General features: G+C 50.9%; 1 protein-coding gene across 4 annotated transcripts in view; it reads right to left on the bottom strand.

Annotated features, from left to right (window-relative positions):
- EPHB4 (EPH receptor B4) overlaps positions 1-10335 on the bottom strand; it is a 44670-nt gene extending 34335 nt beyond the window's left edge. For 3 of the 4 annotated variants that reach the window (XM_058181949.1, XM_058181947.1, XM_058181950.1), the window contains exon 1: positions 10196-10335. In XM_058181949.1, the coding sequence (XP_058037932.1) occupies positions 10196-10250 (55 nt within the window). In that variant the 5' untranslated portion in view covers positions 10251-10335. The remainder of the gene's footprint in view (positions 1-10195) is intronic. The other variant, XM_058181948.1, reaches the window with a different exon arrangement.
- Between the last annotated feature and the right edge of the window lie 6464 nt (positions 10336-16799).

Raw genomic sequence — 16799 nt, 5'->3', positions numbered from 1 at the left:
ATAGCATTCACCACTGCAAGGACCCAGCTAGGTGTCATCTCCTGGGAAGTATTCACTGACCCAGAGAGTGGGATCTCCAAGGCCGGCTGTTGAGTTAACAATTCCAAGGAGCACCAAGTGTGAAGGTGGTCAACTCCACGCTTATGAAAAGGGAGAACCATCCACTCTGGTGCAGTGCTGAAGCACCCTTGTTTAATCTACAAAAAGGTTCTACATTTAGGCCAAAAAACCCAAAATGCACAGGTACTGCATATGTCCTACCTTGCTCAATGGTAGTACCTGTGAGAGGGATCTTGGAGTCCTAGTGGACAACCATTTAGATATGAGCCATCCGTGTGCAGCAGCTGCCAAAAAAGCCAACACAGTTCTGGGCTGCATCAACAGAGGGAGAGAATCAAGATCACGTGAAGTGTTAATACCACTTTATAATGCCTAGGTAAGGCCACACTTGGAATATTGCATCCAGTTTTGGTCGCCACGATGTAAAAAAGATGCTGAGACTCTAGAAAGAGTGCAGAGAAGAGCAACAAAGATGATTAGGGGACTGGAGGCTAAAACATATGAAGAACGGTTGCAGGAACTGGATATGTCTAGTTTAAAGGGAAAAAGGACTAGGAGAGACATGATAGCAGTCTTCCAATATTTCAGGGGTTGCCACAAAGAAGAGGGAGTCAAACTATTCTCCAAAGCACCTGAGGGTAGAACAAGAAGCAATGGGTGGAAACTGATCAAGGAGAGAAGCAACTTAGAACTAAGGAGAAATTTCCTGACAGTTTAGAACAATCGATAAGTGGAACAACTTGCCTGCAGAAGTTGTGAATGCTCCAACACTGGAAATCTTTAAGAAAATGTTGGATAGCCATTTGTCTGAAATGGTGTAGGGTTTCCTGCCTTGGCAGGGGGTTGGGCTAGAAGACCTCCAAGGTCCCTTCCAACTCTGTTATTATTATTAATCCAATGTTCCTCAACTATGGCCACTTGAAGATGTGTGGACTTCCAGAATTCCCCAGCAATTGAAGTCCACAAGTGGTCAAGTCTGAAGACCCCTGTTCCAGTCCAGCCCCCTGCCCAAGGAAGGAGTCCTTATTCCTATCCTGGACAAACGGTTGTCCAAACTTTCCTTGACAACTTTTTCACTGATGGAGCATCCGAGACGGGCAGAGATGCCTTCATTGGGTGTTGCCTGTGCCCCCATCTCAGGAATCTGTACCCCAAATCTAGATCCAGATCTGTACTGCTTTGTAAAGCCTTAGTAAGGCCACACCTGGAATATTACATCCAGTTTTGGTCACTATATTATAAAAAAAAAATGTTGACACTTTGGAAGAATTGCAAAGAAGAGCAACTAAGATGATCAAAGGCCTGGAGACTAAAAGATATGAAGAACGGATGCAGGATTTGGGTTTGGCCAGTTTAGAGAAAAGAAGGACTGGGGGGACATGATAGCAGCCTTCCAGTATTTGAGGGGCTGCCCCAAAGAAGAGGAAGGGGTCCACCTATTCTCCAAAGGACCAGAGGGCAGGACAAGGGATGGAAAGCAACCTGGAATTAAGGTGAAATTTCCTGACAGTGAGAACCATTAACCAGTGGAACAGCTTGCCACCAGAAGTTGTGGGTGCTCCATCACTGGAGGTTTTTAAGAAGAGACTGGACTTTTTAAGAAGTGGACAAGCCACTTGTCTGAAATGGTTTAGGGTCTCCTGCTTAAGGAGAGGGTTGGACTAGCAGACCTCCAGGGTCCCTTCCAGCTCTATTCTGATCAAAATTGAAATCTTGGCTCTGCCAAGGGGAGCCAAGGCCCCTTCTCTGAATCCCACCCTCTCCCAGCAAGGGGAGCCGGAGGCAGCCCAGCCTTCGGGACCCCTGACTGCAGAGCTCTGGCATCCAGACCCCCAGGCCGAAGCTGGACGATGTGAGAATCCGGGGCGTGCCCACAAAGTTGGAGCTTTTGGGGTGGGGGTGGGGGGGTCAGGGGAGAAGACAAGAGCCGGCGGACAGCACTGGGCGGGGATGAAGTCACCACCAGCGCCCAGAGAGATTTCCTGTCTCTCAAAGAGCGATGGTCTCAGGGTCATCCAGCGAAAGCCCTTGGAGTCCGGCCAGCGCAGAGAAGGGAAGGCCGGAGACAGGGATCATTTCCCGAAACTGGTTGGCTTTTGCTTTTTGGACTCACACACAACACACACACACATAAAACAATCTGGAGAGCTGGGTTCACCCATCCGGTTAAAAGCCTACTGTGGATACTGGCTTTAACAGATCGTGCTGCTGTGTCTCCATAAGCCATGGTTTATTTAGGGCAGAGGTCTTCAAACTTGGCAGCTTGAAGACTTGTGGACTTCAACTCCCAGATTTAGGGCTTCCGTGAGGTCAAGTCAACTCCGGCTAAACCATCCCGGGTTTAAAGATGGATTAATTCAAAGAAACAGGAGGAGCAAGATGCATCTCTAACCATTAGGCACAGCTCTTAAACCAGAGGTGTCCAAGCGTTTCAACTTTAAACCCGTGGAACAGAAGTTGCCTTCAGAAGTTGCGGGAGCTTCATCACCGGAAGCTTCCAAGAAGAGACTGGACTGCCATTGGTCAGAATCGGTGTAGGGTCTCCTGTTTGGGCAGGGGGCTGGACTAGATGACCTACAAGGTCCTTTCCAACAGTGATTCTATGCATTTCTATATTTATTTATTTTTTATTTATTTATTTTGTCACAACAATATATGTAACTATCATACAGAAAGGTTATATAAAGGTATAGAAGAAAAGAAAAACAATAGGACAGGAACGGTAGGCACGTTTGTGCGCTTATGCACGCCCCTTATGGTCCTCTTAGGAATGGGGTGAGGTCAATAGTAGAAAGTTTATACTAAGTATATACTAATCAAGGAGAGATTCAACCTAGAAGGAAGGAGTAATTTTCTGAACAATCAACCCATGGAACTGAAATTGCCTTCAGAAGTTGCGGGAGTTTCATCACCGGAGGCTTTCAAGAAGAGACTGGATTCCCATCGGTCAGAATCGGTGTAGGGTCTCCTGCTTGGGCAGTGGGTTGGACTAGATGACCTACAAGGTCCCTTCCAATTCTGTGATTCTAATTCTATGGACTTCAGCTCCCAAAATTCCCCAGCCAGCAAAGATTCGCAGGGATAGGACAAGAACAAATGTGGCTAGATTGACATCCCATTTTTTTGAAAGGCAACTTTTTTAATAGACGGTGGAAATGCGGTCGACGTAATATATCTTGACTTCAGCAAAATGAAAAAAAAAAGCCGTTCAGGGAATTCTGGGAGTTGAAGTCCACAAGTCTTAAAGTTGCAAGGTTGGAGAACCCTGGCTGAAAATCTTTACATTCTCTATGGATGATCTGCAGATTTTACTTGTATTTGTCCAACAGCTACGTGCGAAAAGGATGGCGTGAATCGCAGAGTCCAGGTGGACTTTGTTCGGGGGTGTGTGTGTGTGCTACAGGCACCCCGGCCTCTCGCACCCACATATTTGGGGCACCCACTGCAGAGTTCCCTCCCAGAGCTCATCTTTGGGCTGGGAGCCCCCCTGTAGGAGAGACCCCCTCCCCACCTCCTTGTGCGCCTGACTGCCTGCCGATTCTGCCCCCTTCAGGCTGCCTGGGGAATTCTGGGAGTTGAAGTCCAAAGGTCTCAAAATTGCCAAGGTTGGACCAGGGGTGAAATGTCAAATTTGTTACCACCAGGTCTGTGGGCGTGGCTTGGTGGGTGGGTGGGTGGGTGGTAATGTGACTGGGTGGGTGTGGCCAACTTTTTTTTTTTTGCTTTTAAAAGCATTTTTTCTGCAATGTAAAAAAATGCTTTTAAAAGGTTCTGACGATCCCGGCTGAGTTGCCTGATCGTCAGAGGCTTTTCTTTTCTTTTCTTTTAAAAGCATTTTTTTTTGGCCTTTAAAAGAAAAAACCGCCTCTGACGATCAGGCAACACAGCCGGGATCGTCAGAACCTTTTAAAAGCATTTCAGTAGAAGAGGTTGTAGAGAAAATGCTTTTAAAAGTCTCCTCTGACGATCCCAGCTGAGCCGCCAGATCATCAGAGGCTTTTGTTTTTACTTTTAAAAGCATTTTTGTGGCCGAAGAAAAAATGCTTTTAAAAGTAAAAAAAAAAAAAAAACAACCTCTGATGATCACGCGGCTCAGCTGGGCATGGGGGGAGGCAGGGATTTTTGCTACTGGTTCTCCGAACAACCCGCTGCCATTGCTACTGGATCGGGCGATCCGGTCTGAACCAGGAGCATTTCACCCCTGGGTTGGACCCCTCCCCTAATGAAGAAAGCCTTCAAGCCCCTAATAAAGAAATCCCTGAGACCCTCTACAGAAGCCAATACTGGATTTTGAAGAAGCAGGAGGAACGTTGATTCCTTTAATCAAAGACACCCCCCCTCCCGAGGACCCCCAAGGTCAAGGGTCATCGAACCGACCAGCTCAAGGGTTCCCCCTGGAGGCTCCAATGAACAGCCTCCCATTATTCTACTTTGGACACACAATGCAAACCTAAAACCTAACTCAGCTGCAGATCTTCCCTGCTGGCTTCCGACAGACCGTGCCAGATTCGCTTAATGGCCGTGATTCACTTAACAACGTGGGTACTGTTGCCAATCCTGACGGGCCAGGCTGAGGGGGCTCAGATCTTCTGGAGAATGTCCATCTGCAGGGTTGCCAAGTTGATGCCGGATTGATGGCAGGTCGTCCTCGACTCGCATGGATTCGTTTAATGACCGTTTGAAGTCAGGACGGCCCTGAAAACAGCGACCTATGACCGGTCCTCGCACTTAAAAACCACCTTCACGGGATCAAAATCTGGACGCGTGAATTGACGAGGGTCCCGGGGGTCACGTGATTGCCACTTGTGACCTTGCCGGCAAGCAGAGACCACAGAGAGAGTGTGATTCACTTAATGACCGTGTGCTTCACTTTTACAACCGTAGTGATTTGCAGCCACCTTTGCAGAAAAGGTCATAAATTTGGATGCAACTGACTTAACAACTGACTCGCTTAGACACAGTAATTCTGGTTTCAATTGGGCCAAGTCGCAAACCAAGGACTGCCTGTCTCGAACAATCAACCTCTGAAACTCAAGAAGACCCTCCCGAGGAGGCCCGGGTTTGATTTACAATGACCGAACCCTCCCTTTCCTTTTCCCAGCTACAAAGCTGACTCAATCGATGTTCTATCCCCCCCCACCAACTTTGCTCCCCAGCTTGGAGATGACCCACCCCCCCCCGGGCAGATAGGCTCACCGCCCACCCCCACCCAAAGCCCGGGGGGGGCGCCCAGTTGAAGAATCTGGCTGCCTCTCCCAATCTTTGCAAGGCCTGCAAAGGCAGCCATGCGAAGCGAGGAGCCGCAAAGGGGGTGGGGGTGGGGGTTGCAATGGGGAGGGGGATCCTGTCCTTAATAGAGCATGGCCGCCCTCGTCCTCCCCACCCAAGGAGCAGAGGGATTAACTCGCCTGCTCAGATGCGAAATCCACCGGCTGGCTTTTGAAGCCGCTGCCTTCAAAGCCCCCTCCTCTGCTGTTGTCACGGGGCCTTCAGCGGGCCCAGGAGCCTCCGAGGTAACCCATGCTCTGGGCCCACGGGAACCCATCATCCCCGACCCCACAGGAATGCCATTCCGGGCACATTTGGATTAGCCCAACCAAGGGGAGCTTTGCCAACGATCACAACGATCTGCCGTTAAGCCACGTGGCTGTTGAGTCACAACCCAAGTTTCTGACTCTTAGGGCACGGTCATTAAGTGAATCCAGCTTCCCCCACTGACTTTGCTTGTTGGGAGACCCCCCTGGAAAGGCATAGATAGCGGTGACCCCCGGCGGGTGCAACTGATGTCACACCCGCCAGCTGGATGGGGGATTTGGATCCCGCCACTGCGGGGAGGCTGCGATGGACATAACTGTGAGGACTGGCCCTGACTCACTTCCTTCAAGCACCGCCGTGACTCTGAATGGTCGTTTAACAAAGGCAGGGATGCTGTAATGGTTGTAAGCGCGAGGACCAGGGGTGAGTCACTCCGTTCGGCACCGTCGTAACTTCCAACCGTCATTAAGTGAACGGCTGTAAGTTGAGGACGACCTGTAGGCCAGTCTACTAAAGAATGAATCAACGGCCTCAGGAATCCCAGTAGCTGAACTGGTGTGGTGTGTGTGTGTGTTGGGAGGATGGGCACCAGCAAGAAAGAGGCCCTATGATCCTGGGGAGGGAGGGAGTCTCTGTGGTTGCTTAAAGCATGGGTAGTCCTCAACTTACGACGGTAATGGAGCCCCACATTTCCATTGCAAAGCAAGACAGTCATTAAGTGAGCGTTGTCTCATTTTATCACCTTACTTGGCACCGTTGTTAAGTGAATCACTGCAGTTGTTGAGTGAGCAACATGGTTGTTCAGTGAAACCGCAGACGTTAGGGGAGTCACATGGTTGTTAAATGAATCACTGCGGTTGTTGAGTGGGTCATAGGATTGCTAAGCGAATCTGGCTTTGCCTGTCCGAAGGTCTCGTAACTCTAAAGGGGATCGTGTGAACCCCGGACACTGCGGCCGTCATAAATGTGAATCAGTTGCCAAGCATCTGAATTTTGATCAGGTGACCGTGGGGCTGCTGCAACGGTCGTAAGTACGAAACACAGTCGAAGGTCACTTTTTTCACTTTGAACCCCTCAGTAAACAAATTCTTGTAAGTCGAGGACCATCTCTACAGACCCTGGTCCTCCACCACCAATATGGGAATCAGGGTTTGGTCGGACGGCCTCCCTCTGTCAGGAGGCATCCCCAAGGTGAATCCTGAACAATGGTCCACACAACATTTGAGGGCCCAGGATGATGGGACAGGAGGTCCTCTGGCCAAAGACAAGCAGGGAATCGCCTCCCCCACCCCATGAAGCAGGATTAAGCCCCCTCACCCACCCACCCCCAACCCTCAGCAGAAGCCACAGACCACAATGCCATCCAAAGCCCTGACCTCAAACATATTTACACACCCCTCGCATCCTGGACATAAACTGTTTCAACTCCTACCCTCAAAACGACGCTATAGAGCACTGCACACCAGAACAACTAGACACAAGAACAGTTTTTTCCCGAAGGCCATCACTCCGCTAAACAAATAATTCCCTCAACACTGTCAGACTATTTATTAAATCTGCACTACTATTAATCTTCTCATCGTTCCCATCACCAATCTCTTTCCACTTATGACTGTATGACTGCAACTTGTTGCTTGTATCCTTACAGTTCATATTGATATTGTTTCCTGATTACTTATTTGTACTCTATGACTATCATTAAGTGTTGTACCTTAGAATTCTTGATGAAGGTAACTTTTCTTTTATGTACACTGAGAGCATATGCACCAAAGACAAATTCCTTGGGTGTCCAATCACAGTTGGCCAATAAAGAATTCTATTCTATTCTATTCTATTCTATTCTACTCTACTCTATTCAACACCACAATCTCACTAGATGTCAGTAGCTAGGCACACATACACACACCAGGGGCTGCAATCCACATACTGGAGATCTCATAGCCAAAGGAAAGGGCAGATCAAATGGACTCTCCAGGATCTGGCAGCTGGGGGGGGGGTCTGTGCAGGGTGGGGGGGGGGCTTGGCAATCTGGCAAGGAGGGGGACCCAAAGCACCCCCGCTCTCGGACATTAGGGCAAAGCCCCAGTTCTCCCCACGCAGCCTTTCAGACAAGGAAATAATCTGGACACTGGAATGGGGAAGGGGCTTCTCAATACCCCCCCCATGTGTGGCTGGATTTGATCTCCAGCAGCCCTTCGCAGCTTTGGGGGAGATGTGACCCTCCCCAAGGGGGAGTTCAGGTGGAAGAATGGACGTAGACTGAATGGAGGGGGGGGGAGAGAAAGTACTCACGGAGGAGGGAAGTTTACAATTGGCAACTTTACAATTGTTTACAATTTTATAATTGTAAACTTCCATTTTACAATTGAAGTTTGCAATTGGCAACTCTGAGAGTACACTGAGAGCATCTGCACCAAGACAAATTCCTTCTGCGTCCAATCACACTTGGCAAATAAAAATTCTATTCTATTCTATTCTATTCTATTCTATTCTATTCTATTCTATTCTCAGGGCCACCTTGGGCTAATGTGGGGACCTCTAGTCCCAGCTGGGGGGGGCGTGGGGAAGAGTCTCTCTCTCCCCCCCCCACCTTTCCTTGGGTTTCTGTCTAGGGTGGAGATGAAAAGGAAGAGGGGGGGGAAACGTTTTTTCTCAAATCTTTCTCTTAATCCCCTTTCAATGAGATTCTCCTGCAGTCGCCACCTGGGATGGTTGGGGGAAAGGGAGGAAGAGGGAAAAGGGAGAGAAGGAAGATATAGAAAAGGGAGGGCGGGAGGAAGATGAGGAAAAGGGAGGAAGAGGAAGGCAGGAAGGCAGGAAAAAGGGAAGATATAGAAAAGGGAGAAAGAAAGGAAGAAATATATAGAAAACGGAAGGAGGGAAGGAATAGAAAAGGAAGGGAGGGAGAGAAGGAAGGAAGCTATAAAAAAGGGAAGGAAGGAAGATATAGAAAAGGGAGTGAGTGAGTAAGGAAGATATAAAAAGGGAAAGGAAGGAAGGAAGATATAGAAAAAAGGGAAGGAAGGAAGGAAGGAAGGAAGATATAAACAGGGAAGAAGGAAGGAAGATATATAAAAAGGGAGGGAAGGAAAGAAGGAAGGAAAATATAGAAAAGGGAGGAAGGGGGGAAGGAAGATATAAAAAAGGGAAGGAAGGAAGAAAGACAGAAAAGGGAGGGAGGTATCAAAAGGGGAAGGAAGGATGATATAAAAAAGGGAGAGAAGAAAAGAATAGAAAAGGGAGGGAGGGAGGGAGGAAAAGTGGGGTGCCAAGTGAGAAGGGGGAGAAGGCAGAGGACTCCTCCCATCAAAACAGAGGCAGTCGGGATGGAAAAAATTTTGGGAGTCAAACAATTTAGGGGCTCCCCCCCCTCCAGGCCACAGTCCTGCCTGGGTGTTTGTGTTTGCGGGAAGTGCTTTCTTGGGGGACAATGGGCCTTGTTGTTGTTGTTGTTCTTCGATCTGACCCTTGGTAGTTTTTAGGAGGCCTGCAGAATCCAGAGCTCCTTTGTGGCAGAAAAGGCAAAAATCCCACAGACCAAACAGGGCCCAGCAGATCCCTTGGCACGAAGGGATCCTTGCCTGCCCCCCCCCTTCCTCTCTTTGTCTCTCTCTCTCTCACTCACACACACACACACCCCCAGCCCACCAGCTGTTTCCAAGGGAGCCCAGCCTCCAACCACCTTTGCACTCCTTGAGTTAAGGTGCTCACTCCCCCCTCCCTCTTGCAAGGGAGAGCCACAGGTGGGCTCCTGGGCCCCCAACTCTTCTGCACTCACAAGGGCCCATGCCTTCTGTCCCAGAGGACCAGGGCCCATCATCCCCAACCTCTACAACACTCCCCTTGCTCAGTAGCACTTGGCCTGTCCCTTGCACAGCAGAATTTCAGAAGCAATCTTCATTTGAAAGCGGGGAAACGGGAGGGGGGATTCAGGGGTGCGATTGTGTGTGTGTGTAGAAAATGATCAGAGAGCTATTGGAGAGAAGGGGGAGGGGGACCCTGACAGGGAGGGATCGGGAGATGAAAGCCCTATTGCAAATCGTTGCCCTTTCGCTTGGGGTGGGGGACACACACAGATATCAGAAAAAGGGGGCATCGATTGTGCTTCATTAGCGGGATCAATGCCAGGGTCTATAAAACGCTTTGAAGGGACTACTTTAAAAATAGAAGGGAGGGAGGGGGTAAAGGTGAGTAAGGGGATGGATGGGGGGGGGGAGAGAGAATGCAAGGTGTCCTCCACAGGGCTGGGGTCTGGCAAATTTCAGAACCCCACCACCACCACTTTTTTGGGAGGATTCAGAAAACGGGGGAACTTGCTATTTCTCTCCTGGGAGGCTGGGAGTTATAAACTTCTATCTCCCCCACCTCCCACCACAAACACAGAAATCCATCAGGAAACTCCCAGTTTCCCCCCCCCCAGACAAGAGTCTGGGGGCGCATTCCACGCGTGTCTGTGTCTGTGGAGGGGGGGGGAGCGCGTGGAAAAAGTTCGCACAAAACTTTCTGCAAAGAAACTCCCTTGTCCTCTCCCTCCCTCCCTCCCTCCCTCTCCCCGGCCCATCGCGGACCCCTTTGTGGGGAAGAAAAAAAAACCCCTTACCTTCCACCGCCAGCACCAGACAAATCCGGGCCCAGAGGGGCCAGCAGCACTTCATCGCCCCGGCGGCCCCCAAAACTTCATGCAGGGAACAAACCAGGATCAGCGGAAGTCAAAAGAAAAAGAAAAAAAAAGCAACGACAATCCCAGATAATCCAAGTTTTGGCGGAGACAAAAAACAAACCAAAAAAGGAACCAGGTAGGGAAATCCTCCGAGCCCGATGGAGATCGGGAAAAATCCATCCAGGATCTTCCACGGCCAGAAGCGATTTTGTTTCCTCTTTTTCCTGTCTTACGCTGGACAAACGGCGGAGGGGGATGCGGAGACCCCCGCCCCAGAGGAGGCTTTCAGGTGGGAACGGCGCCCCCAGCCCCGCCGCTCAGACGCGCCTTTTCCCCGTCCCGGATGAGTTTCGGCGGGGGACGACTTCGGGAGACCCCTCCCTCCCTTCCGCCTGCGACCCCGGGATCGGCCCGCTCCGGACTGGGGGGTCGGGGGTTGCGGTTCTGCTCCGGGGAGAAGAGAGAGTCCACCCCCCCAAGCAGGAAAAGGGGGGGAGGCGGTGGGGAGTTGGGACCCCCGTCCCGGCCGAGTTTTCCTGCTGGGGGGAGCGGGCGGGGGTCTCCTGCGGGGCGGAGGCGGAGGGTCCGAGGAGCGCGATCCGCCCGTCCCGGCCCGAGACAAAGAGTCCCGTGTCTGCGATCCGGGCCGTTTCTTGCAAACCTGAAAGTCCGGAATGGCAGCGCTGCGAGCGGCGTCGGACAAAGGCGGCTCTCGGCGGCGGAGTCTGGCGGAGTTGGGCCAGTGCCAGCCCCCCCCGCCTCCGGGGGAAAGGATGGGGGAAGTGGGGCGCCCCCCAAGTGGATCCGGGTGAGGGGATCTTTTTTTTAGGGCGCCCGAGGGTCGCTGCCAGGAGCCTCTGCCCAGCTCGGCCGCCCCGGCTCGGCCTCGCCTCCCCGAAACTTTTCCCTCCCCTGGCAAAGAGGGGGAGGGGAGGGGAAAGCGGCGCCCCACCTCCAGCTCCACCGAGCGGACGGACCCTCCTCCCACCGAGCGCAGGAGGGGCGGCCCCCAAAACCTTCCTCGCGCGCTCTTTTCCCGGGCCCGAACCTGGGGGTCGTTTCTGAAGTCTGAAAGCCCCCCACCCGCCCAGAGAGAAGTTGCGGAACTGGGAAAATCTCAGCTTTTCCCTCCAAAAGGAGGAGGGGGTTTCTACTTGCTGAGGAAACCCCCTCCCCCCAAAGTGCTGCCCCCTTTCTTAGCATTGCAGGCGATGCAGTCCCTCCCCCCCCAGCTTGCGAGCCAAGAAGGGGTCTTATTTGTGACCCACAAACTTGGAAGGGTTCATTCACCAGCATTTATGAAGCCCTACCCCCCGAGACGAAGGGCCCCAAACCCCGAAAGCATCAAGGGCGCCCCCTGGCTGGCCGAAGGGCTCAGCTGCTACTCACATGCTCCAAAGAAAGCCATTGTATCTACTACGCAGTGGGGCAGGAGCTCGGGGTCCCGATTGCGGGGGTGGGGTGGGCTGGGCTGGGCTGGGGAGGGTCCCGTCTTGGCCACCCCAAGACTTGGCGAAGGCGGCGGTGGGGGGCTGAAGCCAAAAGGGAGAATCCTCGCGGGAAACAATCCAGGGCTGAGTGAACGTGGGAACGCGCCAGACGCCGACACGCAAAGAGGATGGAGAGCTGGAAGAACTTCTTTGTATCGTCTGGATGCAGATTCCAGGCATCGAGAGTGGAATGGGGGGGGGATTCTCCCAGTCTTTGCCGGAATCCGACAGAATTCCCGAGACCCTCTATCACGTTCAACACGCATTTTGTATCTCGATCGGGGGGGGGGGGCGGGGGCGGTGGCAGGAAACTGCATACTGGTGGTAAAAGCGGGACAGAAGCGAATCCCGCTGACCGCATCTCTTGGGGGCGGGAACGTGGTTTATTTCATTCTGACGTTACGAGAGAGTGCCCACGGAGGACTCGCAACCAGCCTTCCGGGCGTGGGAAGGGGCTTCCAAGCCGTCTGGCAGAGCGGTGGACCCATGGCTGGGGGGGAGGGGACAGGAGACCGTGGAGAGCTTGGGAAAAATCAGCTGAGAGGAGAAACGCGACCCCTCCCAACATCGAGGGGCTTTGAGCGCTGCGTTCCCACGACACGCTGAACCCGCGAGCCGGACTAAAGAAGCGTGCACGTGTCCCGAATGCCCACGGCGGGGTTCGAGGGCTGATGTCCAGCCGGGGTCGGAGCAAGCTGGCCCTGACGAGCGGCGAGAGGGTTGACCGTGAGAATCCGGCATGGGGGCGGGCAGCGTTGACCTGGGCGAGGCTGAGCTCCCGCGGCTTCCTGCCTGGCTCCGGCCGTCCTGATGAAGCTGCCCGGCCCTTTCCGCGCTAGGAGAGGGGGCCGGAAAGCCGCCCGGGAGAGGAGGGGGCCCGGAGTTGTCTCTGCTGGCAGAAGCCGGGCTCAGCGGTAGAGCAAGAGGACAGGAGACCCGCGGAACTTCCTGCCACTGGAGGTGGGGTGGGAGCAGGGCAAAAGTTTCCCTCTGCAATTTTTGAGACCCCAAACGCTGGGAGGGGGGAGCGGAGGGGGCCATCCTGCGGCCAACCACTTGTTCCTGTGAAAAAGTGATGCGTCTGGGCATATCTGTGCATGTCTCAGATTCAAATTCAACCCAGTTTACCCTCTGCCTATTGCAGCAGCCATGCGTGAGAGTGCCCATCATTTGCCCTCCCAGTGTGCTTGCTGACTGGGGTTGCCTTGACGCCCTCTGCTGTGGACCCTCCTGGAAAAGTCTCCAGAAGGTGCCCGTGGGAGGTGGGGGCCCAGAAATCAGAAGTTCACACCTGGCAGGTAAGAAAGTTGCCTTCACCTGCTGAAGTTTGGCCCAGCTGTAACCTTGCTCAGCTGTGCAAGATTAGAGGAGTGGAAAACAATTGGGAGGGGGCTTACCAAGCCTGATTAGAAGTAATATGGCTGGGAGCACAGCCCTCCCTTGGCTTAGGCACAGGACTTGAACCCAAGACCGGATTTTAGTCCCTAATGGACTCAGCCAATCAAATAAAAACAATTTGGGGCCATTTAAAACTGAATGGTCATTTATTGTTAATTTAGCTTATGTTGTCTACAGAGGTCATGCAATCACTGTTACACAACACTTGTAAAATATTAAACATACAAAGACAAATAAGTTTGTGTGTATGTGTCGGTGGTGGATTGCCCCCAGTTTGCACCGGTTCTATAGAACCAGTAGTAAAACTGGCGGGAGGTTCCGCCCACTGACCTGAACGTCATCAAAAGCAATCTGCGCATGCACACGTGTGGGCACAATGCAAACCGGTAGTAAAGGTAAATAGAACCCACCCCTGGTGTGTGTGTGTGTGCAAGAAGTGTATACATGTGTATATCATCATCATTATTATTTAACGACCCCGTAATCCCTTGTGGGGTGGAGTCTTGCCAACTGAATGGGACTAGCAGAGAATAGAATAGAATAGAAAAGAAAAGAAAATATGGAGTGGAGTGGAATAGAATTTTTTTTATTGGCCAAGTGTGATTGGACACACAAGGAATTTGTCTTGGTGCAGATGCTCTCTCAGTGTACATAAAAGAAAAGATACTTTCATCAAGGTACAACAATTGCAACACTTGTGTTTTTTACTGGCCAGATGCCCTTCCTGTCACCAATGTGGAGTTTTCTCCAGGAGATATATTCCCACTGTGCCCAGAGAGAGAAATATCTGCCTCTACCTAGGATCGAACACACAGCCTCCTGATATCTATCTATCTATCTATCTATCTATCTATCTATCTATCTATCTATCTATCTATCTATCTATCTATCTATCTATCTCCATCTCCGTTTGGTCATACTCCGTGTGGGTAGCTTGTACTGTCCCCATATTTTATATATACATGTACACGCACATACTCACGTGTATATATTTATTTATTAAGCAAATTTATAAGGTCACACAATTCCCATTGGGTGACTCCAGGCAACTCACAACATTAAAAACCCACAACATAAAAACACATCACACCCAAACACCCTCCAGATCGGCTGTCTTTGTCTCCATTGTGGGGGGGGGAGCTGACAAACCCACATCTCTAGGCTCTATAACTTGTTGCTGGCAATCCTTATGATTTATATTGATATATTGACCATCAATTGTGTTGTAAATGTTGTACCTTGATGAAGGTATCTTTTCTTTTATGTACACTGAGAGCATATGCATCAAGACAAATTCCTTGTGTGTCCAATCACACTTGGCCAATAAAAATTCTATTCTATTCTATTCTATTCTATTCTATTCTATTCTATTCTATTCTATTCTATTCTATTCTTTGGGAAAACCAACAGAGTGGGAGGGGCTAATCATACTGCTAGGGCAGGGGTCTCCAAACTTGGCCACTTTTAAGACTTGTGGACTTCCACTCCCAGAATTCCCCAGCCAGCTCTTTTTTTTTTTAAATGAAGTCAAGATATATTATGTCCACCGCATTCCCACCGTCTGTTAAGAAAGTTACTGGGAATTGAAATCCACAGGTCTTAAAGTCACCTGGGATGTTGACTGAATTAAATACATTCTGGAAAGGCACCAGAATTTATGTCAGGGCATGCTTCTGCCCTGACTAAACTCTGTATGCGCTCAGAAACCCTCTTTTCTCCCTACAGTCATTTGCTTTCTTCCTTTCTCGGTTAATTTATGCTTATGAAACTCCTGGCATCTTTGTCTCCACCTCTTCCAGAATCTACTCCCCCCGCTGCCCCCCCCCACTGGAAAAATATATCCGGACACACATGATGGAAAGTGTGCCCCATAGGCAGATTGGGGTTATCTCTCTGGCCAGCTGCAGATGCTCGCCTCCCCCCCCCCTTGGAGGTCAGGCTTGGGGCAGGAAACAGAAGGGACTTGCTTGGTCTGGAAGCCTCGGTCACAAGCTGTGGGGCTGGGGGGAGCCCTCCAATAGGCTGGGATTGTAAAGGGCAGTTGATTTGCTGTGGGATCGTAGCTGGGGTGTGTGTGTGTGTGTGCCAGCTGGGGAATTCTGGGAATTGAAGTCCACAGGTTCTTAAAGTTGTCAAGATTAGACACTCCAACACACTGGAGCCAAATTTTCAAAGTAAAGTCAGTCTTGGAAGATTGCTGTGAAATCTAAGAGTGTCTCTGAGCATGTACAGAGTGTCCTCTCCTTCCCAACTGCAGCAGCATCCAAAGAAGACCTAGAGGACTTCAAAGCAGGCAAGAGGTTTCTGGACAAGTGTCCAGAATGTTTTCCTGCTTGAGCAGGGGACTGGACTAGAAGATCTCCAAGGTCCCTTCTCCTATCTTATCCTATCCTATCCTATCCTATCCTATCCTATTCTATCCTATCCTATCCTATCCTATTCTATTCTAATTCTGTGAAAGGAGGGGTCACCCTGGTGGGGTTCTAAGGATCAGTTAAACAACTAGGAATGTCATGTGACCTACTTGTAGCAGTCCTCGAGTTACTAAACCATTCATTTAGTAACCGTTCCACATTAAAATAGCATGGAAAAAAGTGACTTACAACAGTGCCTCGCACTTATGACCACTGCTGCAGTATCCAGACAGATCAAAATTCGGTTGCTTGGCAACCAGCATGCATTTATGACGGTTGCCCCATCCTGGGGTCACGTGATCGCCATTTGAGACTTTCCCAGCCTGCTTCTGACGAGCAAAGTCAATGGGGAAATTCGCTTAACGACCGTGTGATTCGTTTAATGACAGCAGAGATTCGTTGAACACCCATGGCTGAAAGAGGTCCTAGAATTGGGCGCGGCTCCCTTATCCAAATGCTGCTCTCAATTCTGGTCATAAATCGAGGACTGTCTGAGTAATCCTCGACTTATGACGGTTCATTTAGTGACCGTTCAAAGTTACAACGGTGCTGAAAAAAGTGACTTATGAGCATTTTTCAACTTACAACTGTTGCAGGTCACGTGATCAAAATTCGGACACTTGGCAAATGACTCGTATTTATGGCCGTTGCAAACGTCCCAGAATCACGTGATCCCGTTTTGCGACCTTCTGACAAGCAAAGTCAAGGGGGGGGGGAGCCAGATTCACTTAGTGACGTGTGACTCATTTAACAACTGCAGTGATTCGGCTAACCGTGACGAGAAGAAAGTCGTAAAATAGGGCTGAATTCACTTCACACAAACGTCTCAGCAACGTAAATTTGGGGCTCAATTGTGGTCGTAAGTCGAGGACTACTTGTCCTATGGGAAAAATTTCCCCTCCTGTTGGCCCATTTTTTTCCTGCACTTGGTTTCTGTGCAGGTTGCAAGGCCCAGGGGGCAGGGGGCGTGGGGGGGGGGCACATGATGAAGGACCTGCCCCATGGAGGGCACCACCCGCTGGGCACCTGGCAGGCCTGGACTCTCTGCTCAGCTTCTTCACTGGAGGAGGAGCAGCCGGGAAGGGGGTGCAGCCCCCTTCAAATTGATTCCAGACCCAAAGTGCTGGGGGAGGGAGGCAGGGGTGGGGGTGGACGGAGAAATGGGGGTCCCCAGCTGTCTAATTGGCGGGCTCCATACAAACCAACCTGTTTTGAATTAGGCTGAGCCCCTCCCTCCCCCTC

Source organism: Ahaetulla prasina, chromosome 4 (assembly GCF_028640845.1).
Source record: "Ahaetulla prasina isolate Xishuangbanna chromosome 4, ASM2864084v1, whole genome shotgun sequence".
Taxonomy (NCBI): domain Eukaryota; kingdom Metazoa; phylum Chordata; class Lepidosauria; order Squamata; family Colubridae; genus Ahaetulla; species Ahaetulla prasina.
This window is presented reverse-complemented; position numbering and strand designations above follow the sequence as displayed.